The 27794-nt window shown below is 39.8% G+C and overlaps 1 protein-coding gene across 1 annotated transcript; it reads right to left on the bottom strand.

Annotated features, from left to right (window-relative positions):
• Window positions 1-1246: 1246 nt before the first annotated feature.
• Window positions 1247-26938, bottom strand: clcn6 (chloride channel 6). The gene is made up of 23 exons (XM_061792187.1): window positions 26836-26938; window positions 26255-26314; window positions 26094-26159; window positions 25150-25215; window positions 25002-25068; window positions 24610-24716; window positions 20576-20702; window positions 19426-19493; window positions 17346-17404; window positions 17110-17242; window positions 11632-11745; window positions 11193-11359; window positions 10979-11090; window positions 10410-10539; window positions 8225-8378; window positions 7912-8068; window positions 7645-7751; window positions 6263-6449; window positions 2690-2850; window positions 2108-2264; window positions 1825-1932; window positions 1603-1728; window positions 1247-1502 (listed from the first exon to the last, which is right to left on the bottom strand). The coding sequence occupies exons 1-23, from the start codon at window positions 26929-26931 to the stop codon at window positions 1422-1424; spliced, it is 2610 nt and encodes an 869-aa protein (XP_061648171.1). The 5' UTR covers window positions 26932-26938; the 3' UTR covers window positions 1247-1421.
• Between the last annotated feature and the right edge of the window lie 856 nt (window positions 26939-27794).

The following is a 27794-nucleotide window of genomic DNA, read 5'->3' as shown; positions in this document are numbered from 1 at the left end:
GCCGGGAGAGATGTGGCACAACAGTCTGACCCGTATACATACCTCCTCACTGTGCATACGCCATGGGTTAATACAATTCAAAGTGCTTCATCCTTTGCATTATTCAAGGGAGAGGCTTGCTAAGATTTACTGTATAATACTGATGACAGTAACTGTTTAAGATGATCACTGTCCAGCCTCGGTAGGCCACGTTTTGGGGCTTGCGTCTCGCTTAAAAATGATTGGGAACAAATATTTAAAGTATTTAGTCACATTTGTAAGCAAGACTTGGTACCGCATCCCCGCAGAGTAATTTTTGGCGTACCTGCTCCCGATAGTGACCTTACGAATTTGCAGGCAAACGCTGTGGCGTTTGGCTCACTGCTGGCCCGCAGACTTGTTCTATTTAATTGGAAGTCAAACAAAGCCCATCCTTTTTGCAATGGTTGAAGCAGGTGCTTTCCTTCCTGGCTCTAGAAAAATATCGATACAAGCTAAGCAAAAAAAAAAAAACCCTGGGGCCCCTTCATGGAATTTGTTCAGAGATTCCCTTTTCACTGATGACGGAACCTAGCTATCCATAACTATATGGTTTTCAGACGACAAATGTAATATTGCTCTTATTATCTTCAACACTTGAACATGTAAAATTGAGAAATATAGGATGACTTTTTTTTTTTTTTTTTTTTAGCCTGGGGGAGGGAAGTATTTGAATATCTGTCTCTATAAACGACTGTTTATAGTCTTTTTGTAACCAAAAAACTTGAAAATAAAGTTGTTAAAATATATATATATAAATACATTTACATAACCAATAAATGTGAATATTTTCCAAAAGTACATTGTGAATAGTTGTTATTTCTAAGCCACAAATATTGTGATCTTGCCCACTTGAGATCAAATTGGGGTGAATGTGGCCTGCAAACATAAATGAGTTTGACACCACTGCTTTAGATTGTCCTAAACTGTGAATGTTAGTGTGAATAGTTGTTTGTCAACATTTTTCTACTGTGCCCTGCGATTAGCTGGCGACCAAACCAGGGTATACCCCGCCTCTTATCCGAAGTCAGCTAGGATAGCTGCACACCCATGACCCTAATGAGGATAAGCGGTATAGAAAATGGATGGATGGCTTTTATACAAAGTACATGTTTTCTTCTACTGTATATCTGAATGAAATAGGCAGCAAAAGTCCATTAAGCCTCCTAAGACGTCTTTGTATCATACATAAGTTGGGCAAAATAATGTAGTCAAGTTTCATGAAGTCTGAATTTTAACACCTTTAATAATGCAAAGCAGTTGGATAAAATACGAAGTGGATTACAAACATATAGTTAAGACACAAATGGAATTAAAAAACATCAACAAATAGGACATAATTTACATCAACAAAAATTGAATGGTCAGTTAAGGATGGCACATATGAAATGAAACTGATCCAATTAAATGGTTATGTAATGCTGTCGCAGTTTGGCCACAAGGAATTCATGGGTTAAATTATGTCTGGTGATTATCCCAACAATCTGAAATTGAAAGAAAATCACAAAATGAACAAGTTAGTGCAAAGTAGGCTAAGGTCAAATGTTTCAGTAACAACAACTACAACAGATAATAATTACTTACTTCTCCTACAGCGTTGACTACTGGTAAATGCCGTAGGCCCATTGTTCTGAACAGGTTAAATACCTGCGAGATGCGGGTGTTTGGTGACACTGTATAGGGACACGGGTTCATGTAAGGAGTAACATCCTGTAAACACAGGAAACATTTTATGCTTGGTTAAATCCAAAAACAGCATTTAATATTTCAACTTGTAAAGATGGTGACTAGCTGAATGGGCTATACCACAATCATCCGGGGACTGAGCTGGGTTAGGTCCAAGTCATGGATATCAGGGAAACGCGGGTAATCTTCAGTCATCTCTGCATATGTCAGTCTGGGCTGAGTGGCACTCTGACAGGACATGATATTGCATTGAAAGAAAGGCCACTGTATTGTCGTGGTTGCGACAAGTAAGTGATTGCAGGATTTAACAAAGAAATACATACAGCACACAGAAGACCACAGCGTGTCATGGATGCATTGCATTTCAATTCAATCAAAATGTCTGTACATTTGTGCCACTGACCGGCTGGTTCTCAGCGTAACACACGCCTCTCATGAGTAGATTGACAAGCTGAGAGCGCAGAATAAGGCCGTGGAAGGTGAGCGGTCTAAAACGCTCCTCCATTGTCCACTCCTCACTGGGAGACTGGTCTGGGCACAGGTTGGGGTAGGGCATATGCCTAAACATGACACACAGTTATTAGAAATATCAATAAAAGAAAAAAATACAACACAACTTGTACACTACAAACAAAAAGGTAGGGTTTCAGGTGAAATTTCAGGATGACGCTAAAATGTACTACGTATAACCGTTACAGGTTAGCTTCATTTGACCTTCTGTAAACTTTTGAATGTAAATGTCCAAACTTCAATGTTTCAGTACTTTTTGCACAACTTGCCATTCTATACACCTGTTGTGAATTTTAGCATTCAACTCCTTGTTAAAGAACAGCACAAAGTACTGAAACATTGAACATGTGCATTATAAAGTTTAGAGAAGGTCAAATTAAGTTCACCTCTAAAGGTTATAGTACATTTTAGGTTCAACCTAAAATTGAATCGGAAAGCGCAACATCCCCAACCTTTTGGTACTATGGTGTCCTACCTCCTCTCCAGCATCTGCTGTAGGAGGTCCTCTCCCTCCTCCGCTGGCTCAACAGCTGCACGCTGCTCATCACAAACGTTCCTCAGCTCACTGGAGGGGTATGACTTCATGGATTGGCAGCGCCGTCGCTGCTCACTTGCGCGAGACACAACGCTGGATTTCTCCATGGTGCAGAAAGATGAGGGTGGCTCTTCATTATTTCATCCACCATTGATGGCACTTATGTATTTATTTCAATAAAGTACAAACCCCAATTCCAATGCAGTTAGGACATTGTGTAAAAATGTAAGAAAAAACAGAATACAATGATTTGTAAATCTCTTTCAACCTAGATACAATTGAAAACACTACAGAGACAACATTGTTAATGTTCAAGCTGATGAACGCTATAGTTTTTTGTTTTCTTTTTGCCAAATGTTCTCTCATTTTGAATTTGATGACTGCAACACATTCCAAAAAGCTGGGACAGGGGCAACAAAGGACCGGGAAAGTTGAGGAATGCTCAACATACACCTGTTTGGAACATTCCACGGGTGAACAGGTTAATTGGAAATAGGTGAGTGTCATGATTGGGTATAAAAGGAGCCTTCCTGAAAGGCTCAGTTGTTCACAAGCAAGGATGGGGTGAGATTCACCATTTTGTGAACAACTGCGTGAGCAAATAATCCCAACACTTTAAGAACAACGTTCCTCAACGTACAATTGCAAGGAATTTAGTGATTTCATTATCTACGGTACATAATATCAAAAGATTCAGAGAAGCTGGAGAAATCTCTGCAGGTAAATGGCAAGGCTGAAAAACAACAAAATTGAAGGCCTGTGACCTTCTATGCCTCAGACGGCACTGCATTAAAAACTAATCACAATTTTTGGCATTTATTCCATAGTTTTAACCACATTTGGTGGAGGCCTAATTTTATTTATGCTGCCATAACACGTATCCAAATTGTGCCACCCGAGTACAAAAAATCAAATAAACTCACTTGTACCATGCAGTGTTAATTCAGCCGTAATCATGTTCAACTGTTAAACCAGAGTGCCACGTTGAGAAGAAATTGGAGAAAAGAAAGAGAATGTGTGAAGCACTTAACCCTTCCAATTTCAACATCTTCACCATTATGGGCACTGTAGAATGTAGGAACCCCAATCGTTCAAACTGATAAACTGCTTTTTTTGTTGTTGCAAATACTCTCTCATTATGAATATGATGCCTGCAACGCGTTCAAAACAAATTAAAAAAAACAAAAACAAAAAAAAAACCTGCTAAATTATTTTAGCAAATGGCTTCGCTATACCAAAGACTGAAACATTTAAGGGGGTCTGAATACTTTCCGTTCCCACTGTAAATCAGACTGCATTAATCTATTATACATTAAAATGGGGGAAACTATGCACAAACCTAATAATAATTTTACCAATAATTTTTTACGGCACTGTATGTCGGCATATTTGATTTTTTGGATATCTTCTGTGTAGTGTGACATATCAATGACAACTCTCCAACAGCCCACCTTGACGTGGACCAATAGGATTGCGTATTGTGACTGGCTCCTTAACTCCCTTGCCTGTTGTCAACATACTTGGTCAGCGCCAACATTTGTTTACGCGCACAAACAAATGTTTCCTGAAGTTTTAGAGCATTATTCGACAGAACGTCAGCATTTTTACGTATAAACGTTAGTGCTAGCACTAGCTTGTGAGGCTACATAATGTTTTGTTGCCTGCTTGCGAGCTGTATCGTATTAAATGTACGTGACCATACCTCAAGCAGTCCTTGAATGGATGGCACAAAACGTCATCTCACGAGCGCACGGTGACACTGCACGTTTTCCCCCCCCTCTTTTTGTTCTTTTTTCCTCCAACATTACTGCAGCGATCCATTGTTGGACGACAAATTGTCGTCAACATGGTAACGATTGTATCTGGTTGCGGTGAAAGGTGATATTTTCTGGTCACACCTCCCCGACAGTGTTTGATTTGACAAGATAAAGCCCAGTGATCGTAAAATATGGGATACGGAACTTAAGAAAAATAAAGTTAGTTTCCACTTTTCTGTTTGGGATCTTGACACAACAGTGAAGTCTCAAACTATTTTACAATTTTTTATTTAACAAATCTTAACTGAACCGTTTTAGAGGTTATGTTTGTTCAAAACCTTTGTTTTTTGGTTCATCATGGCGTTTCACATATTATATGCACTTTTAATAAGAGCTCCCAGTGGGAACTTCCCACTGAGAAGTACAAACAAAAATGACTCTGCCTGTTCCATTTTAAGCGCCATTTGTTCCAACTTTTCTCTTCCTTTTTCTGTCATTTGTCCATTTGTCTGTCTGTCTTTAACTAAACTTACACGCTCTCTCTCTCTCTCCTTGTCTCTGTCTGGTCTGTGCGCAGTCAGTGATTTCAGTAATTACCGCGTGCGATGCAGATTTGATTGACTGAAAGGGTGGCGGAACTCGCATGTGATTGGTTGGTACAGTTCCTCACTATCTTAAAGCCTAAAATATGTTGCGCCGCTTAAAATAGAAACACCCCGTATGTCTTATCATCAGAAATAATCATAATCATTCTTTTTGGGATATGGTGTCCGGACACGGACTGCGTGTTAGTGACCTCTGTTTTAAACAATGTCGAAACAATCGAGCGAGCCAGCGTGAGCTGTTTAGTTAATAAATAGTTAACTTTCCGTAAAAGGTCCCAGTGTTTGCATCTACAGAGCCAAAGACATTACGCTAGCGAGCCAGGTGTCACCACAACAACGAAAACTTATCGAGTCCAGAAAAAAAAAGTCTCGTATCCATTCTATTTATAGAACGATAACCCGCCCTACTGTTCTTCTGATTGGCTAGCTCCAAGACAGGACTCCTACTTTTAGTGGCTAATGATTCACTCAAGCGCTTTGGCAACACACACACACACAAGACTAAAACATGTTTTTTTTCTTTGAGGATCAGTTTTGCTAAATAATTTCTTCATTTGAGGAGCATTTTTTTTGCTGCTTAATTGCACAGGGACCCGAAGTGAGGATTCTATGAAACAATAAAGATATGACAATAACATATGAGTAATTGGTTTCCTTTATTATATAACCATCAGTTTTTATTTCTTGAATTCACATTGTGCATAAAAGATAATGTATTATTATTATTATTATTTTAAAAGCATTAACAGCTTATGTGCATCTTCACTTAAACAGGTAGCATTTTAGTCGTGTTCAGTGCGAGCGCCTGGGTGTGCGGCAGCAGCCCCTTTCGAATGTTTTCATTTTCTATTTGTGTCTTTGACTGTTTGTCCCGTTCAATAAATGGCCGAAAGCGCACCAGCAACTGTGGCTCCCGTTGCCCACTTGCAAGGGCATTCCAGTAAAGTACCTTAGTTGCTCAAATTTTTTTACACTGCATTTGCGTGACAGGATATCTGAAGCCCACTCGTAACTCAAAAGTTGTCTCACAACTAGGAGCAAAAGTGATGGCACTCGTAAGTCAAAGTACAACTGTATATGGAAATAGGAAGAAAATCGGATACAGGCCTCAAACTGGGATTGGGCACTTGCCTAAGTGGAACAGGAAGTACCTTGAAGTGGATGTTGTTGCTGACTAGAATGTTGCCCTTCATGAAGTCCTGCTCGTTCGGGCGATTTTCGGTGACGACAGGGAAGGCGTGGTAAATGGTGGTGCGCAGGATGCTGACCAGAGATTGGACCCGAGTGTGGGGGTACACATATGTGAGGTTGGGCTCCATAATGTCACCGGCAGTCAACCTGTGATAGATGAGGTAAGTGAAACAAGGACTCAGGATACAAATTTAGGGTTTTTAATTCATTTTCAAGTTTTCATCCTTTCTAATCAAATAACTTTTACAGTATTGTATCGTGATACTGAATTGTTGATTGTGAAGATGTTGATTGAATACTTAATTTACTGCAAGTGAAGCGGGATCACTTGACATACTAACAAATAACAATACACAACAGCAAATAACTAATCACAACAACAAGTAACTTAACACAACAGCAAATGAAAAAACTAAGTGAAATTAAGCTACCAGAAAAGGTAGGTACTGGTCGGGGATAAGACTCATCTCTGATTGGACGAACCTACAGAAAGAGGTAGGTACTGCCGAGGGAGATAAGACTCATCACTGATTGGACGAGTTACATATACATCTACCTCATATGTATGTGTAACGGAAGCAAGCTAGGCGGTGCGGATGTACGAATGTATGAATGTTGTTGTGTTTTTTAATTTGCTGTTGTGATTAGTTCGTTATTGTGATTTTTCGATTTGCTGTTGAGTTTAGTTATTTGATGAGATAGGTTGTTTGCTGTTGTTTTTCGATTTGCTGTTGTGATTGGTTTATTTGTTGTGATTTTCGATTTGCTGTTTAGTTTAGTTATTTGTGGTTGTGATTAGTTATTTGGTGTCGTGTTTTTTAACTTGCGGTTGTGTTTTAGACTTCAGAGCCACCGTATAAAACAGTGTATCTCCATATTTGATAGAAAAAAAAAATTACTATGCAGACTTAATTTTGTCATACATTCCAAAATGACAGTGGAGGACAGCACAATGTTTGTAGTTTTAGAGTATTTGCTACACCTAGTGGGGAAGTTGGTGAATAAGTTGGTTTCAAAAAGCCTTCTACCAAGCTTTGTTATAAATTGGTGAAGAGATAAATTATTTTACCATATGTCAAATACTGTTATTGTCAATAAGAAAATGTGACCTGAGCTCTTCAAATTAGTTCCTGTGCTAGATACATCCCTTTTATATGAAAAAAATGTGTCTCAAATGCACCAAAGGTAATTTAATTTGAGTGATAACTGATGTTATGGAGGCACCAAAAGAGAACTGTTTTGTAGTAAAATCATATTTGCTCAGTCTTGTTCTCAAAAGAGGCTTACAGAGACACTGTGATGTTTTACCTCATATGCCTGCACAGAAATGCACAAATCTTACTTGTCCATCTCAACCTCAGTCTCCCACTCCAGAAGTGGTACTCCTCTTAGCTGGATATGAATGTCATAGATTCCCTTGTTGAATAAATCCCCTGTCCACTTTGCAACCTGGTGACCGACACGTAAAATGTCAAAACAAAACCGATGTATGAGATGAGGAGAGGAATGAGTTTAATTTCATGTAAATGTAAAGGGAAGAATCATATCAAGTAAAATATTTGTACACTTAGTGAAGATTACAATATACTGTATATCATAAAAGGCATACCATTAGTGTGATCATAATAGGGAGTCCATATGTGATTTCATTAGTGGATTCAATAAGGATGACAGTAAGGCTGATGGTCATCCTGACAACGCCTCCGAGGAATGAAGCAGCTCCAATGAGGGCAAAGGTCCCAGCGTAGATGTCCATTCCAAGTTTCCTGCCACAGATAGAAACAGTAAGAACCACTATCACGATTGTCATTGGAATGAGAAAGACAGCGTGCAAAGCAGAGCTGGGAAGAATTTTACTTTTGTAGTTTCTCAATATGTTCACATCACGTAAAAAGATATGTAAAATAACACTTTACACTTACACTTTAAGGATGTTGGCAACCAAACGTCCATACGCAGCCCCACAGAGCAGTGAAGGGACGAAAAGACCGCTGGGTACTGACACACCATAGGTCCAACAGGCCAATAGGAAGTAAAGCAGGAAGAACACTGACAGAGTCACAGGGCTGAATGTACCTGAGTGGTCAGACAAGAAGCAAACACTATCACCTTAATATAATTATCAGGCTGCGAACTAATTTCTTCCCCAAAAGTATGATTTAACTGGGATTATACTCAACATAAGTAATGGTGTTAAGATGGCTAGATGATAGAAAGAAAAATGAAATCCTGAAAGATCAAACCGTTTGGGCCTAAATGAATAATGGCCATGGCTTTTTGCTCCAACATAGTGACGACCTCTATTATGGCTACAATTCTTCTAGTTTGGACAAACATTATACAGGCACTGAAAATGTTTGCTTGTTTAAATATGTTAAAAGTACAAGTATAATGGAACCTTGAGGTTGAATGTCCCAAAAGGGGTACATTCAGAATTAGACCAACAATTACAAGTAAAATAGAGTGAACCACCGTTTATAGCGGGGGATACGTTTAAGACCCACAAACAATAGGTAAAAATCTGTGATATAGCGAGACCATATAATCTTTTAAAAAGGTTTTACCCATCCCATATCTTTTAAAGATATTGAATCCTATTAAAACACACTTAAACATATTAAAACACTTTTTAAACATTGTGTATATGTATTTCAACACAAAAAACAACTGTGTGTGATTGTCTGGGCGAAATCGGTGGGCGATAGCAGCTTCTGCGGAAGTGTGCTCAATGTGTTTGTGTTTTACTGTTCTCCCAGCATTCAATAAATAACTTAAAAGTGCATCTGTGACTGAGGCTCCCCTTTCACAAATGTGAGGGCATTACAGTAAGTCCACTGTAAAAACCCATAAAAATGATCTTTTAAAAAAAAAAACAGCAGGGGAACGAGCGGTGAACCACCACTGAAGGACACCAATGATGGCAAAGACAAAAGGTGATGATGATCATGGAACTTCTTGATGTTTAGACTTTTTGTGAAGTGACTCACCAATACCACAAGCAGGAATCTGTCTTTTGCATCTTTAAGGGTGAGGACATAACTTTTTTAAAAAAGTTCAATTATGCAATGGTTAACTGCGTCCAACACCATCATCGCCAAACTCCTCTCCTACAAGCTTCTACAGCTTAGCGTCTCGCCTGCCATCTGCCAGTGTATTTACAGCTTCCTAACAGGCAGGACACAGCAGGTGAGGCTGGGGGACACCACCACCTACTACTAGTCACTTTAAACTGCATAAATTTCTTGAGGTCTCTGCGCACTTTGCACAATGGTCATTGCACCAGACTATTGTTCTATTAGTCATTTCAAACTGTTATAATTGCTAGGATACTCGGCATTATTTTGCACAATTGTCAAAAAAATAAAATAAATATATATATATATATATATATATATATATATATATATATCGTACTGCCATTACCACATTACTGGTAACCTTTTATTGCTCAGTGACTGTTTTTTGTTTTTATGTCTCAAAAGTATTCTCTGTCAATTTGACTGTATGTTGTCATACTAGAGCGACTCCAACTACTGGAGACAAATTCCTTGTGTGTTTTTGACATAATTGTCAAATAAAGATGATTCGGATTCCTATTTTTGTTTAAACACTGTTATGAAAGTGAGCTCAGTTTTCCAACATTAGTACTGGCTTTTCCCTCAGTGAAGGGGGGTGGGGGTTATACGTAAAGCCCTGCCCCTGCTCTGGGCCTGTACATTGTATTTCAACCTGGTTGACAAGAGGGTAGTGTTCCTCACCCTTTGTGAGGGAGCGGCGGGTGCTGACTGCTGTTTGTGCCTTTGTAACAAACAGCAGCTCAGAGTAGGCCCACTTTTTGGAGTCCTTGAAAGGGGGTGCTAGAGAGTACATTTCAATGATAACGTGGACAATGACTGTAATTAAGAGAGGAATGTGGAAGAAAATGGATGGATGGATAGACGGATCACTGTAGGAATGTTAAAACGTGCCCAAGTTGACTTGGATTCAGTAAATCTCACTTTCTGCACATCCTTATACAAGTGTTAGTGACGCGTCATTGTGTTTGACCTCAGAGCTTGTGCACTATAATTTATCAATCTGTTTTTAGTGTAAATGTTCCCATCTCACCATCCTGGTGGAAAAGCTGGTGGATGGCAGCCTCTTGCGGGTTGAAGAACAAGGTGGCCATATCATTATACGTCTTGTTGGAGCAGAAGTACTGGCGGATGGTTGAATTGATATCCTCACTGACAGAAAGCTAAAAGAAAATCCGAGATGAGTTCATATGAGAAAGAAAAAAACAGTGTCACCAAGACTACTTGTTAATTTTGTTTGAAAGATTTTCATTCAGACGGCACTGTGGCCGACTGGTTAGAGCGTCAGCCTCACAGTTCTGAGGACCGGATCACATCCCAAAAACATGCATGAATTGGAGACTCTAAATTGCCCGTAGGTGTGAATGTGAGTGCGAATGGTTGTTTGTTTGTATGTGTCCTGCGATTGGCTGGCAACCAGTTCAGTACACCGCCTCCTGCTCAACGATAGCTGGGATAGGTTCCAGCACGCCCGCGACCCTAGTGAGGAGAAGCGGCTCAGAAAATGGATGGATGGAGATTTTCATTCAATGAATGAATATTGAAGTGGACGCACTACTACTTGACAGTATTGGAATGCTGGATGAAATAGCAGAGGCTTACTGTGGTGTTATGGGCTGAAGGAGAGTACAGGTCCCTACATTCACCCAACAGCATGGAAGCGGAAAAAACCACCACTGTTGTCACCATGGCAACCAGGAGGCTTTCTATAACCCTATAAGGACAAAGAAAAAAACACTGTTGTCGCATGCTTGAATAGAGAAAGAAATAAAAAGCAATCATTTGTCAAATTGCACCCCGTGTGGAAAGTTGTTACCTGATAAACTTGGCCTTTGGGTGGATGTGTCTCATGCGATATTTGGCAAGGTTCTTGTTCATGCAGTTGAAAAGAGCCCCAAGGAGCCCACCTGCTATCCCCATCAAGACAAAGAAGGCCAGGTCCACTGCAGTCCATAAGTGGCAGTTTTTGTCTCCATCCGAGCACTAACGAGTGAAACGATAGCGGAGTTTGAGTCTGGTAGATTTTATTTCAATTTAAGTTACAGTACTACGATAACTGCAGCGTATGAATTTGAACTTTGTGACACATTTCATATTTTCTGCAGGTACCTGTCACATATCCTTAGAAAATTTTATTTGGGATATTTTAGACTAAAGGTTACGTGCATTATTATTATATTTTATTTATTAAGTAATTAATATTCCTAAATATTGTCTCCGCCCACAATCATTTATTCAGTGATTTACATTTTTACCTTAAATTCTCCAAAGTTGAGCAGGCCAGGCAGCTGGAAGGATCCCCACTTATTGAAGTTTATACCCGAACGGAAAAAGTTGAGGGTGAATGTGGCAGACATTGAGCAAAACAGCTGGAAGACAAGATTTAAAAAAAATTAATAAAAGTATCGAATGTCATGAGGTATATATTATATATATACACACACACACACAACACACAGACAGTGCTGTGAAAAAGTATTGGCCCCCTTCTCAAATTCTTATATTTTTTTCCAGAGTTTCCTCACTTCAATGTTTAAGATCCATCCACTTTCCGTACCGATTATCCTCACTAGGGTTGCGGGTGTGCTGGAGCCTATCCCAGCTATCTTTGGTAACAAGAGGTGGGGTACACCCTGAACTGGTCGTCAGCCAATCGCTGGTCACATACAGTGGGTACGGAAAGTATTCTGACCCCCTTAAATGTTTCACTCTTTGTTATATTGCGGCCATTTGCTAAAATCATTTAAGTTAATTTTTTTCCTCATTAATGTACACACAGCACCCCATATTGACAGAAAAAAAAAACAGAATTGTTGAAATTGTTGCAGCTTTATTTAAAAAAAGAAAAACTGAAATATCACACAGCCATAAGTTTTCAGACCCTTTGCTAAGTATTTAGTAGAAGCACCCTTTTGAGCTAATACAGCCATGAGTGTTTTGGGGAATGATGCAACAGGTTTTTCACACCTGGATTTTGTGATCCTCTGCCATTCTTCCGTGTAGATCCTCTCCAGTTCTGTCAGGTTGGATGGTGAATGTTGGTGGACAGCCATTTTCAGGTCTCTCCAGAGATGCTCAATTGGGTTGAAGTCAGGGGTCTGGCTGGGCCATTCAAGAACAGTCACGGAGTTGTTCTGAAGCCACTCCTTCGTTATTTTAGCTGTGTGCTTCGTGTTATTGTCTTGTTGGAAGGTGAACCTTCGGCCCATTCTGAGGTCCACTGGAGAAGGTTTTCATCCAGGATATCCCTGTACTTGGCCGCATTCATCTTTCCTTCGATCGCAACCAGTCGTCCTGTCCCTGCAGCTGAAAAACACCCCCACAGCATGATCCTGCCACCACCATGCTTCACTGTTGGGACTGTTTTGGACTGGTGATGAGCAGTGCCTGGTTTTTGCCACACATACCACTTAAAATTAAGGCCAATAAGTTCTATCTTGGTATCATCAGACCAGAAAATCTTATTTCTCACCATCCTGGAGTCCTTCAGGTGTTTTTTTTTTTTTAGCCAACTCCATGCGGGCTTTCATGTGTCTTGCACTGAGGAGAGGCTTCCGTTGGGCCACTCTGCCATAAAGCCACGACTAGTGGAGGGCTGCAGTGATGGTTGATTTTCTAGAACTTTCTCCCATCTCCCGACTGCATCTCTGGAGCTCAGCCACAGTGATCTTTGGGTTCTTCATTACCTCTCTCACCAAGGCTCTTCTCCCCCAATTGCTCAGTTTGGCTGGACGGCCAGCTCTAGGAAGGGTTCTGGTCATCCCAAATGTCTTTCATTGAAGGATTATGGAGGCCACTGTGCTCTTAGGAACGTTAAGTGCACCAGAACTTTTTTTGTAACCTTGGCCACGTCTGTGTCAGTCTCTGAGCTCTTCAGGCAGTTCCTTCGGCCTTATATAATTACGCTAGAAACCAGCTGACTAAAGAAATTAACATTGCAAAGAGGAACTATGCAGCAAAGTTGGAAAAACAGTTTAGCGCTAACGACTCTAAATCAGTCTGGCATGCATTCCAATAGCTGACAAATTACAAGCGACGATCCCCCAAGCTAAGAACAATAGCACACTAGCCAACGACTTGAACACCTTCTACTGCAGATTTGAAAAGGACACTTTCACACCCCACACCCACCTAGCCGCACCACCGACCACTATCACTCCACCGACTTCTGCGTTAACCAGTCGCAAACAGGATGTGAGACGCATCTTCAAACAACAAAAGATTAACAAAGCGGCAGGCCCAGACCATGTGTCCCCATCCTGCCTCAAAGTCTGCGCGGACCAGCTTGCTCCAGTCTTCACACAGATCTTCAACAGATCTCTGGAACTGTGCGAAGTACCATCCTGTTTCAAATGCTCCACCATCATTCCAGTCCCCAAGAAACCTACAATCTCGGGTCCAAGTGACTACAGGCCTGTCGCCTTGACATCTGTGGTCATGAAGTCCTTTGAATGTCTCGTGTTGGACCACCTCAAGAGCGTCACAGGTCCCCTGCTGGACCCCCTGCAGTTTGCCCAACACCATCATCCCTGAACTCCTTTCATCCAAGCTTCTCCAGCTCAGCGTGTCACCTGCCATCTGCCAGTGGATTTACAGCTTCCTGACGGGCAGGACACAGCAGGTGAGGCTAACCTTCCATTTTGCCTGAATTCAAACAATTCTACAAGGAAAAGTGGGCCAAAATATCTCTACAGAGATGTGACAGACTGTTAAATATATTGTAGAAGTTATCATTTATTTGCTTAGCTTGCATTAGTATTATGGACGACTTTGAGAAAGGGAGATGTCTCGCCTTCAAGAAGATGACTCAGCAGGAATCATCAGAGAGAAGGACGTGGCCGGGACGTGGCAGGTGTTGGTCCCATGTTTTCACCTTGAAAGCCTACCCTTAGTGTGTTGTGTCTTGTAGCTTAGTACGTTATGTCTTGTAAACTTAGAAACCTCCCTATTTCAAATAAATACAGGAGCGACGGGAGAGATTGTTTAGAGCGTGTTGAGAGGCTGTAATCTGAACAATCTCCCATACGCCCTCCTCATGAGAAAAAGAAACCAGCGTCTTCATTCCTTTTGTGTCTATTTTTTATAATGTTGGGTAAAATAAATCCAATACAGACTCATTGCTAGTTATAGAAAATGCTAGAGTTCAGTTGTTGCTGCTGAGAATGGCCCAACCAGTTATTTATTGGGTTTAGGGGGTCATTAGTTTTTCACACAGGGCCAGGTAACTTTGAATAGTTTGTTTTCCCTTAATAAATGAAATCATTTAAAAACAGCATTTCAAGTTCACTTGGGTTATATTTGTCTGATATTTCCATTTGTTTGATGATCTTAAACATTAAAGTGGGGAGACGATGCAAAAATATAAGAAATTGAGAAGGGGGCCAACACCTTTTCACAGCACTGTACATAAAGAAGATTAGAGTGAGAGAGAGAGAGAGACAGACAGACAGATCGATCAAGCGAAAAAATGCTGTTTGTAAATGACGGTTTTTATTAGGAGAAAGGGAGAAAATAATCCAATCGCTGTGGAGGAATTTTGGCCCACCCGTCTTTGCAGAATTGTTGTAATTCAGCCACATTGGGGGGGGTCGAGCATGAACTGCCTTTTTAAAGTCATGCCACAGCATCTCAATAGGATTCAGGTCAGGACTTTGACTAGGCTACTCCAAAGTCTTCATTTTGGGGTAATTTTGGTGTTCTGTTTTCGCCATTTGTGGACAATGGCTCTCACTATGGTCCCAAAGCTTTAGAAATGGCTTGATAACATTTTCCACGGTGACAGATCTCAATTACTTTCTTTTTCATTGGTTCCGGAATGTCTTTTCTTGGGATGATGTCTAGCTTTTGAGGATCTGTTCCCTACTTCACTTTGTCAGGCAGGTCCTATTTAAGTGATTTCTTAATTGAGAACAGGTGTGGCTAGAGAAATTGAACTCGGGTATGATAAACCACATTGAATTTTTAATAGGGGGGGGGGGGGGGGGGGCAATCACATAAAAAGGCCATTCATGCTCGAAAACCATCCATTTTTGCTGAATTCAAACAATTCTACAAGGAAGAGTGGGCCAAAATATTTCCACAGAGATGTAAAAGAATCATTGCCAGTTATGGAAAACGCTTCATTTCAGTTGTTGCTGCTGAAGATGGCCTAACTAGTTATTAGGTTAAGGGGGCCATTACTTTTTCAAAGGGAGCCAGGTAACTTAGAATCATTTGTTTCCCTTAATAAGTGAAATCATTTTAAAAACAGCATTTTAAGTTAACTAGGGTCATATTTATCTTAAATTTAAATTTTTTTGATGATGTTAAAGTAATGCTTTTTAGTTATATTTTTGTCATTAGGTAGGGTCACAGCCATTCTGGACACAGTGTATGGTCACATGATCATCGTGACCTAACACGTGCTGAAAAGAGCGTAAACAAATTTTACGGAGATTTTGAAGACGAATTATTAACTGCGGAGGATACTGAAGGCGGAATTAGGCCCGACAGGAAAGAACCACTTTGACGAAAGGTGGGGTCGCTGAAGACTCCGAAAATGAAGAGGGAACTGAACTTGCTAGCACTGGCATTCTGAAGAGGAAAAGCCTGCGTACAGTACCTCTCTTCTTCCTGGCTGCAAGACGCTTCACCCTCGCACTTGTTCGGATTATTGATGCATCGGTAGCAGGTGGTGGTTCAAAGATTGAGGGCACAGCATCTTCATTTAGGGCCGGAAGGGCCAGGTAGCCCATTTCGTACTGCATCACACTCACTGTAATCATCAGGATACTTGAAGTGTGCACTCCACACGCGGGATTGTTTATCTTCTGGAGGTTCCGGCTGGCCGCATAGATTATTTTTTTATTTCTTTATTTTTTTTTTTTAGAAGGAAGAAGGTGAAACCTGACACGTAGTATTGTCCCTGTCCGAATTATCACAATACTTGGCAATGCAATAAGGCATTTTGTATTAAGAATCACACACGGAAACACCAATCGAAAAATAACGACCACCGCCATGTTTACGCACAGGTGACGTCACTAAACGGTGTAACGTCATTACTTTGATACTTAATCGGCTTAATTTGTTTTTAGGTCAACATGTGCCATTGTTTTTTTCTGGATTATTTGTATACACATTGTTTAATTGAACAATGGAAATTGAATTTTTGGTGTAATGGCCAATGTATTCCTTTAAACATTCAAACTATGCAAAAACAAGAATTTGAGAAGGGGGCCAATACTTTTCACTTTTTCATTTGTAAGTGACAAAGGGAAACTATTTTTGGACAAATTGTTCAGTCCCGCCGGTCCGTTTTATCCCATATCCGTTATATCAGGGTCTGTTTTACTGAAGTTCCACTGTATCTGTAGCTCTCTCTCTCAACCATCAGTCACATGTTCCAATGCTTTTGCTCACTTTGAAACGTGGGTGGCTTCAAACAAAAGGTGCTCTTTCCTGAGTTTTTTAACACTTCTCAATGTAAATACCATGAAAAAAAAGCTGGAATTATGAACTTTTGTTTCATATTCATCTTTTGATCTGAAACCCAAATATCTTCAGTATACAACAAAAACAAAGGAATTGACCTTGCCATTCCAATACTTTTGGAGCGGACTGTATTATGAATTGCAATTTCCATTCAACAACACTGTTCTCTATATTGTTTCACACTGTTGGACTGGCCATTCTTGCATACAACCCCAACAAACACCACTATCGATCTCTTTTGGTACATTGGCAGGACCTACCACTTTCCAAGTGAGGGCCTGGTTCCAGAAAGAGGAGCCTTCCTCCAGGCTGAAGAGGGTTCCTCCGATGGGGGCACCAAAGGCAGCAGCTACTCCAGCAGCAGCACCAGCAGACACAAAGTCCCGCTTTTCCCTTAAGTGCAAAACGACAGGACATTGACAACTGCTATATACAGTACATACTATAAGGAACTAAACAATATACAGTGGTATAAGATTGTGTACCAAAATCATACCTGTCACTCCGGAAGAAGGAAAAATTTAATTTGATTCTCTTAAAAGTGATGCTCTGAAACTGAGAAGCACAACAATCTGATAACAGCACCCAAATCACAACAACAGACAAAGGCGGTAGGTGGCTGGATCACTGGCAGACAATGTTTGCAACTACTGTACATCACTTAATACAAGAAAATGACAATATCCAGTGGAGTCAAACTCACAATTGCCCCTGCATTTGATTGTTGTCACATGTATGAAGTATTTAACAACAAACTGAATTTGAAATCAGAAGTTATGGGGGGGAGGAGGGAACTACTAATGTTCAGCTCATGTTAACAAGGAATTTGGTGGTGGAAAATGCTTATAATAGTTGTTAAAAAATGTTGGTACATATTTTCTGCCAAAATGAAAAGAACAAATCAATTTCCCAAGAAATACGACGTAGACACACTATTTGCTTTAGTGGGCCACATAAAATGATGTGGCAGGCCAGATCTTGTTTTACACACTGGATATAGAAAATCTATCCTATTACAGGTACATGACATTGATTATACTTAGTGCAAGATTGAGCAAAGATAGGATATTCATCCATCCATCCATCCATTTTCCATACCGCTTATCGTCATTAGGGGCGCAGGCGTGCTGCAGCCTATCCCAGCTGACTCATGGGAAAGTCAAAACATATCAGGAAGAGAATTGTGGCCTTGCACAAGTCTGCTTCATCCTTCGAGAGTGGGTTCTGTTTCCCAGAGATGAATGTGCTTTGGTGCAAAATTTGCATATCAAATCAAGAACAAAAGCAAAAGACCTTTGTGAAGATGCTGGCTGAAGCTTGTAAGAGTGTGTCATTATCCACCGCGAAACAAGTACTGTACCGACAAGCGTTGATAGGCCACTCTGCCAGAAAGAAGCCTTTACTCCAAAAGAAACATCAAACAGCCAGATTACAGTTTGCAAAAGGACAGGGACAAAGACCTTCATTTTAGGAAACATGTCCTGTAGTCTGACAAAACTTAAATTGAACTCTTCGGCCATAATGAGCATCGTTACATTTGGAGGAAAAAGGGGAAAGCTTGAAAGCCTGAGAACACCATCATGACTGTGAAATACAGGCATGGGAGCATCATGTTGTGGGGTTGTTTCGCTTAAGAAGGGACTGGTGCACTTGAAAAAATAGATGGCAACATGGGGAAAGAACATTATGGGAAAATACTGATGCAACATCTCAAGACATCAGCCAGGAAGTTAAATCTTAGGCACAAATGGGTCTTCCAAATGGACAATGACCCAAAGCATACTGCCAAACTGGTCACAAAGATGCTTATATATAACAAAGTCAATGGCTTGAAGTGGGCATCACAAAGACCTGATCTCTATCCGACTGGAAATTTGTGAGAGTCTGGTGGAAGGATAGCCAAATACATCTGACCCAAATCAAACATTTGAAAAACAATGGTGGCAAATACTGATGAAATGTGTGAACTTCTGATATTGAAGAACATAATGAAAAATTGTCTTAAAAAACATTCTCTCAATACTCTGGCATTTAGCAAATACAAATAATTTTGGTAATCCTAATTGACCTGAAACAGTGCAAGTTTAGCCTGAGTTCAGGTCAGACAGTGAGAAAAAAAATGAAGTGTATATATTATTTTATATAGTATATGTAAACTTCTGGTTTCAACTATCAGCGTGAATGTGAGTGTGAATGGTGGTTTGCTTTCGTTTAATGTGCAACTGACTGGCAACCAGTCCAGGGCGCACCACGCCTTCAAAGTCAGCTCTGTCAATCATCAGCGATCATCAACATGAAAACCGATAAAAAATAAATGAATTCATCAAAAGCAATTGAGGAGTCAGTAGCTACGCAACCCAAGGATAATTTGAAAATTAAAAATTTTCTTCTATTGTTATGAACACCATGTATAACCATTGAATTATAATTGAGTTTTTAAGCAATAGATTGTCACAATGAAATTGAAACTGGATATGTTACTCTACTAGTACATGATTAGTTCACATATGCATGCTAGTACACCATTTTCACTAATGGTTAATGGTGAGATTGAGATTTGTGGCTACTGTATGTACCTGAGGAAGGCCAGCTCCCACAATGGCTCCACTGTGTATCATTGGACCTTCTTTGCCCACAAAAAGACCTGAGAGGACACAAACACTTTCTGAGACAACGCAACACTGACACTCCTCAAAGTTACACGAATAGAAACATTGCATCAAATCTGGGGTGAAAATATCAACAGAATAACACTGGATGTGGTTCAATGAAGTATGAGCAATGATACCTCTGCAATTCAACTGTATAAAAAAAAAAAAAAAAGGAATATATATATATATATATAGCTTGTGGGGAGGATAAAATAAGAAAACTAAAATAAAGTGGTTGTTATGCATTCTGCAAGAGTGTTATTATCTTATAACTGACAAAATACAACAAATAGTCATTGTAATAAAAAACTAATTTAATAATAAAAAAATAAAATTAAAGTGATTCGGGGTTTATCCCCCAAACAAACTTCTGATGAGCTAGGATTTTTGTGACATTTACTAGCAGATTGCAGTAGCATTTACAAGGACAGGACAACAATCTATCCATTTCCTATACCTGTTAAGGGTCACTGGTAAGATGAGTAAAGTCAGACGAGTGACAGAATTAGTAACATCTGGCAAGTACCGGATGTCTGACATGTGACAACCATCTCTCATTTGTCAGCTGGTTAATGTGGCAAGACAAGAAAGAGCTTTTTGCTTCAAAGAAACCTACATTCATGCCTGGTTCAATTTTGTAAAAAACATCCCAAAAGCATGTGGTAAATATGTTATTGCTGTTGTTCTGTTTTATCCCACCAAAAATGGGATTCAATCAGGGCGAAAGGACACATTAGCAGTTAGAAATATCAGTTAGTTTTGAAAGATGAAGATGAATTTGACAATTGAGCACAACAACAACATAAAGCATACATCCAAATGAAAAAGACCAACTCCAACAAAGTTAACATTATTGAATGGTCAAAACACAGCAGAGAACTGACGTCAATGTACTTTTTAACAAATCTGTAAGTTCTTAAAGTATTTATTGGTCTAAATAACTAAAATGGCATGTTACTGGGGTCTGTTGACTTTATACATCACTCTACTAAGACCCAGAATGTATCCCTGCTTTCACAGTGAACCATACTGGAAGAAAAATGGTGTTTGTACTATTTTCATCATCACACTTTACCTCCAGCTACACTAAACAGAACTCCAACAGCTTTGCAGAGAAACGTTTGTAGACGGACGATTCCAGGAATCTTCACTCCATTCAAGTAACTTTTGATTTCAGGAATCCCCGAACCTGCAGCTAAGGGCTGGATAGCAAAAAAAAAAAAAAAAAAAAATCTTCCATTACTATTTAGACTGTAATCTTACATTAGGTTGTAAAACTAAAATTGCACCCGCACTTACTGTTAAAAGAATGACTGGCTACTTTAACATCCAAACTATTTCTTTGGGAACAAATGTACAATATGACTAGTCCAACAGGCAAACAAACCAATAGAATGATTCATAGACCTAAAGTTATAATATGTGGAAAACATTGAACAACATTATGGTGTTGATGCTTCATCTGCAGGAGTGCAGGTCTCCACTTACTACTTAGAAAAGCTTCAAACTCTTATGGCTGTGGTGATTTGAAATTATTAGACCAATGATGTAGTGCATATAGCATATTAGAATAGATTGGCTGGGATGTTTCTTTAGCTGCAATAGACCTGGCTACCTTCCAAAAGTATTGGAACAGTGAGGCCAAATCCTTTAGTTTTGCTGTAGAATAAAAACATTTGAGTTTTACATCAAATGATGAATACAGAAGAGATCAAAATTTCAGTTTTATTTCTAGATATTTACATTTTTAGGTGAGTGAAACTATTGGAACAGATAAGCCTTCAAATAGACTTCAGATTTAATATTTAGGTGCAAATCCTTTGTTTGCAATAACTGCATAAACCCAGTGACCCACTAAACCAACCAAATGTTTGCATTCTTCATTTGTAATGATTTTACAGTCTTTTACTGCAGCCTCTTTCAGATGTTATTTGGGTGAGGAGGGTTACTACATTCATTCTCCTATTTAGGAGGGAAATACAGGCTCTATAGCACAGGTGTCAAACTGGTGGCCCGGGGGCCAGATCCGGCCCGCCACATCATTTTATGTGGCCCGCGAAAGCAAATCAAAATTGCTTATTGTGTTCTGGTGTAATACCATTGAGATATGTGCAATAATTTTTTTGTTACCAATCCCCCTTTGAAAAGAAATGTAATAGTTGAAAAACATGTTTTTATAGGCTTCTGATTTTAAAACTGGCTATTCATCCATGTGTTGTGTATACTGTATGTAATTACAGTATATGAGGTAATCTTTCATGTATATGGGTTCACAGTTGTAGCGGCGCTCCAAGGGAAGTCATAACTACGATGTGGCCCGTGACAAAAATGAGTTTGAAACCCCTGCTCTATAGGGTTCAAGCCTGGAGATTGACTTGAACAGTCTAAAACCTTCCAGTTATTCTGCCTGACTAACTACTTTGTTCATTCATTCATTCTTTTCCTCCTTTTTCTGGCAGGGCATTTTATCTTGCTGTATGGAAAAAGGTTCACTAACAGTGGTTTTAACACCTTTCCTTAAAGCTCTCAAAACCTGTCTGTCAACAACTATTGCTGTTTCCCTTTGCTGACCCGTTTGACGTTTGTTACTTAGTACACCAGTTATTTCTTACTTCTACTGGGCATTCCAAGTGGTTCTTTTATGACCAAATTTTGCGCAATGGCTCTGCTTGAGCTCACTTTTTTTACCCACGGAAGACTCTCTGATTTTCATGTTGTTTATACCTCTAACTAGTATAATTGTAGTCTTCACAGGTAAAAGCCAAATCTGAACTTGGGTGTGGACAGTCAGCACTTTTTCTGTTTGCATAATCACTGGAATAGGATATACCTGGACAACAAAACACACCTGTCAGTCACATGTTCCAATATTTTTGCTCACATGAAAAATCGGTGGGTTCAAACAAAAGGTGCTATGTTCAAAATTTCTTTATCAGATGTAGATGTAAATACCTGGAAATAAAAGATTAACAACTGAGCTCTTGTCTCATATTCATCCAACCCAACTACTCCAAAAATACAGAAAGTGGTCTCAGTGTTGTAATACTTTTACATGGGGAGTGAGTACTTGATTAATTTGTGTACGTCCATCAGGCTTTCCCTAGCACCAAATAACTCTAGGGTTCAAGTCATCCATCCATGCATTTTCTGAACCGCTTATACTCACTATGGCAGCGTGTGTGCTAGCGCCTGTCTCAGGCTTTTTTTTTTGTTTGTTTTGTTATTTTTTATTTTTTTCCTGTTTGGCTGTTAGGTCAAGCAGAATGGAAAATCTGTATCCCTTTAATGCCGAAACAGTTTTACTGTGTCACAGTGGAGTTTTTAAGGTTCCGCTGTGGTATTATAATTGAGGTTTATTGAGAATCAGACTTGATCAGTCAAACAGAACAAAGTTTCTAGAAGGGAGAAAGAAACAAAGACAAAAGATAAAGCAGTAATTGTAAACATGATAAGTGAAGTAAATCATTACATTATCTACAACAATGAAACATTAAATATGAGTGTTGCATGGGGCTGTAGTGGTACACCCTGTGAGGGAAGGACAGGACAAGACAAAACAGGACAAGGACAGGAGAAGAAGCATGCAGGACCAGGGTCGTGAACCCGGCTGCACAACCGAAGTGCGGTGCCATTAATGTATTGTTATGTACATTATAAAAGTGTACAGGACGAGAATATAAGTGAGGGGATACACAAGCGATTTGCATATTCATGAGTTATTTGTTGCAGTAAGGGGTGTGTGCCTGCGGATACATGCAAGTGAATTTACACCGTTTTACATGCACAAAGACTGACAGAAGTGACCTGTAATTGCTGTGGCCTCACCGCGGCGGTTGAGGACCCCACCCGGTCAATCGAGGGGCGGGATCAGGCCCAGGGGTCCACCCGAGAGCAGCCCGGCGGACGGGACACGTCCCACACTAAGGGACCCAGGGCGGTCCGCCGGCTCCACCGAGGCGCCTCGACAACCGGCCCCCCAGCAGGGCTGCCAGGCACTACTGCCTGACAGCCAACCCCACCCCACCGCCCCCTAGAGATAGGTGGAGAGTGTGTGTGATGCATTTAAAATCCAGGGGGGTAGGCAGGACGCACGGACCGGGAAACAGCACAGACGTACTGAAACCGAATCAGACACCCACACCCTCCCGATCCCATACCAGTCCCCCAGGAACCCTTTGAAATGTGTATGTGCCCAGATGTGATTAGTGAGAAGTGAATGGTGTGAGTGTGTGCGCCTATCTCAGCTGACTTAAGGCGGTAGGCAGGGAACACCCTGAACTAGTTGCCAGCCAATCGCAGGGGACAATCAGTCAATCTTTAAAGTTTTTTACAGTACAGTTGACCCCAGCTATTCACGGGGGATAGGGATGGAGCCTGACATGAATAGTGAAAATCTGTGAATAATTGATGATTATAATTACATGAAAAAAAGAACAAAAGCAAATGAGTGGGGGATGGGGTCAAAAGAAAAATCCAAATAAAAGGCAAAAATCTCCGAATAGGGTTAATTTTGAATGCCGAACCACAAATATGCGGGGTTCCCTGTTAATTTGTTTAGAAAGCTAAGCATGAGTTTCCTCAAACAACAACACTTTTTTATATTGGCTCAATCTTTCATTCAAGTTGAAAATTCACATGACAGTGTTCAGTGCCAACTGGCTGAAAGAGAGACAATTGAAAACTGTGCCAGCCGGATTCAAATCGCCTGTCACATTAGGTGTTCTGTTACATACAGCAATACACTTTTTTTTTTCTTTACACCATTGACTGGTTTCACTTTTCCAATTGAATTGTGTGGGCCTTTCTATATGAAGTTAACCTGTTTGTGTGGATTGTCTCCCGTATGCCAATTTCCCACCCACAGTGCAAAAAACATGAATATGTTATATTTACTGCAATTGGCTGGCGACCGGTTCAGGTTGTACCCCGCCTCTCGCCCAGAGTCAGCTGGGATAGGCTCCAGCACACCCGCGACCCTATTGAGGATAAGCGGTATGTAAAAATGAATGGATGGATGTTATGTTCATCCATTGTAAACTGCTATTCAAACAGCGAAATGGGGAACAATAAAGCTCAGCAAAAGTATGTTGCAGAAATATGCATTCTTACCTCAATGAGGACGAGCACACTGGCAATAAAGATGAAGGTCATGTTGAAAGCCAGGAGCTCCAGCAAAGACAGAGGGAGGCAGCCTTTCTCGCTGCACTCCTCTACAGCTGAAAGCGTCAATCTAAGGTACAAAAACTTCCACAGTGTGAGTTACAGGTCGTGTCATGCACTAACACCAACTGTCCTGGTTGGGAGAATTAACACTTATGGTGCTACTTGTAATAACAGCCTGAGCATGGGAAAACCATAACATTTACACTGTTTACCCAAAGTCATATATCACAAATTAAAAAAACAATAGCCAATACACGGTACACACTAAGTAATGCAATCGGAACACTTCTGGAAATTGTTGGGTGCTGAATTACAATTGCAGGCTTCCGAAAGGATACAATAACCAACCAAAGAAAACTTGAGCTTGGTGAAGAAGCGCACAAAGTAATCCACAAACAGACCCAGCTAAAAGAAAAGGGAGGAAGGAAACATTTGAAATTAATCAGTCACATGTTGAAGTACAAAAAGAAAGAAAGAAGTACGTACCAATCCAACTGATGCTCCAATTGCAAACACCATCACCCATCGCAGTGCTTCATACTTTTTAGCTTTCTGTTGGAAAAACACTGACTGATGTAATTTCATTTTCATAATCATCTTTATTGGAATCAGATCATCTTCATTGGTCAATTATGTCAAAACACACAAATAAACTGTTACCAGAGTTGGTTTCACTCTAGTACTATGGCGAAAGAAGACACCACAGTTTAACTAAATAAAAATTTAGGACATACACACACATGCACAAAATATAGAGTTATGAAGCAATATAGGGCGTGACAAAGTGTAGCAATACTGATCAACAACAGAAATGTGCACGATGCCAAGTGAGAGCTGCAATGATCATGGCTTGACAGAAATATGCAAAATGATGCCGTCAAATGTCAGCGCAAGAGGGACGAATGCCATAATCGTGATACAACAAATTTCGAATATAACGACAAAGTTGCTAAATTGGCAATACTGAATAGCAAATGCCCTCGCTCCGCCCCCGGTTGTCATGGTAAAGACAGAATATCCGCCCCTCAAAACCAGAAGGTGAAAAGTGGACGTTAAGTGTTCTGTAATTCTTTATCCCTTGTGTATTTTGAAGAAAGAATATGAGAAAAAATCTTTATTAAGATACCTGGGAATGGCTTTTAATTGTGCAAAATTTACAAAATGTCTCCTTGAAACAATTTTGGGAGTTTTCCTGCTTGTAATTTTGGGTCCATCATGTCTACACAACAAAGTGCCTGTTTTATTTTAGTTGTGAGGTTTTATAACAAATGGATATATTCTCTCATTTCAGAAGAACAAATGACATTAAGGACATCATTGCTTGCCCTGTGAGCATAAAAGGAGCACTAAGAACCTGAACACATGCACTCAAACAAACACAAGTCAATATCTAGTTCAAGCTGTAACTCTAAAAACAAAATCTCTCTTACCTTGTTGTCCATCCCCTCCAAAATCTCCACGTAAGGCTCACTGACAGATCGGTCATAATCCAGGCTCTATTAAATATAAAGGGCTTACTCTCAAACAGTTGATGACATATAAAGACAAATTGCAGCTTGGACTCACTGCTGGAGTTTTCTTATTAGATTACCTCATAGTCCTTCCTTGGCAAAATCTCATCCTCTTCTTCTCGAATTTCTCCAAGAATTGTCTGGAGTAACAGTAAATAAAAACTTTTGACAAGTTTACATGATAGATTGTTAAATGACTATATTAGGGCTTTCTGGAACTAGTGCATGGGGAAGGGTACCGTTGCGACCATTCCAAAATCGTTAAGTGATGATGCTGCTGCCATTAAGTGAGTCAAGATTAGCATGAATTAAACACTGTTCACACAAAAGCATCAACTGCCTGCGTTTTCAGCATCCACCCAATGATGCTGCACAACATCTTTGAACCGTGATGAGTACAATGATGCTTAAGAAAAAAAATGTGGGAACAGAAATGCAACTTGGCAAAATTAGTGTACAGCCAAATCACTACGTTCGTTATGTCTAATTAGTTGCGAATAAGTTACATTGGATGGTCACGACACATTCATTGGGGTAGCAGAACGCTGCAGCGAGCAAGACGTCCCAAATCAGAGTTTTGAGTCGACTGAAAGCATACAAGTCGAATAAAAAAAATTATCACATACACCTGCTCTGCTAAACAAGTGCAACGACGTCCTACCAATTCCTCTGGCGTACGCGTGTCTTCTTCACTACAACGCCCGCAGCCGAAACAGGTCCCACAACACGCCATCTTCGTTGTTGGGTCATGCTGCATTCAATGCCTACAAGAAAATCAGTACACTGTAGACAAAAAAAGAGGACGTGTATGCCAGAAGGCTCGGTGAGTGTATAACGACATATACAAAACAAATAAGTCAGATAAAAACAAAATAATAGCTTTTTTTTTTTTTGATCTCACTACGAACATTTATATAAAACGTGGTATTAAACATAACAGTAAACAGGGCAAGTCTCTACTTTTCCCATGACCCTTAAAACAGCCATCCAATGTCACGTGGAACACAGTGACGAAAACGCCCTAGCTGTCAGAATATGTTGGCATGTGCTTATTTGGGGAGGGAATACTTCGTTTATTTGGAGGACTAAAAGTGCCAAAACCAACTAAACACACGAATACACCATTAAATAATCGTAATAAAGTAATAACAAAAATATGCCCAAATTAAATACATAAAAACATAATGAAATAATTTTAACTGTCATTAATCAATCAATAATAACTGGAATAATTGTGATCTTCCAATTTTAATTAATACAAATAAATAAAAACATAATCAAATAACTATTTGTGTCATACATTAATTACAAGGTGGAATAACACATGTATATGACTCCAATTATAATTGATCGGTAACACATTTAAATAATTGTAAATAAATAATAAATAAATACATGTGCTTAGTGTGAGCTTTTGAATTATGTAGACGTGCATTAATTGAATTTTCCAGTTAAAATCAGGCAATTCATAAATTGAGCAGAAGAAAGCGTTTTTCTCCCTATTTGGCAATTTCTGACAGAATAAGTAAGGAAGCAATCTTGTCTTTGTGGGGTTTTATGACAACAACGAAAAGAAATCTTTGTAAAGAGAGGAAAAGGTACAAATTGTCACATGTTGTT

Source organism: Phyllopteryx taeniolatus, chromosome 1 (genome assembly GCF_024500385.1).
Source record: "Phyllopteryx taeniolatus isolate TA_2022b chromosome 1, UOR_Ptae_1.2, whole genome shotgun sequence".
Lineage (NCBI taxonomy): Eukaryota > Metazoa > Chordata > Actinopteri > Syngnathiformes > Syngnathidae > Phyllopteryx > Phyllopteryx taeniolatus.
This window is presented reverse-complemented; position numbering and strand designations above follow the sequence as displayed.

Coding starts and splice junctions, on each gene's coding strand:
- clcn6 (XM_061792187.1), bottom strand. CDS start 26,931: ATGCAGCATGACCCAACAACGAAGATGGCGTGTTGTGGGACCTGTTTC. Junction 17,405..19,425: donor TGGGAGCTGGCCTTCCTCAG/GTACATACAGTA, acceptor TGTGCTTCTCAG/TTTCAGAGCATCACTTTTAA. Junction 11,091..11,192: donor CCAAAGGCCAAGTTTATCAG/GTAACAACTTTC, acceptor TTGTCCTTATAG/GGTTATAGAAAGCCTCCTGG.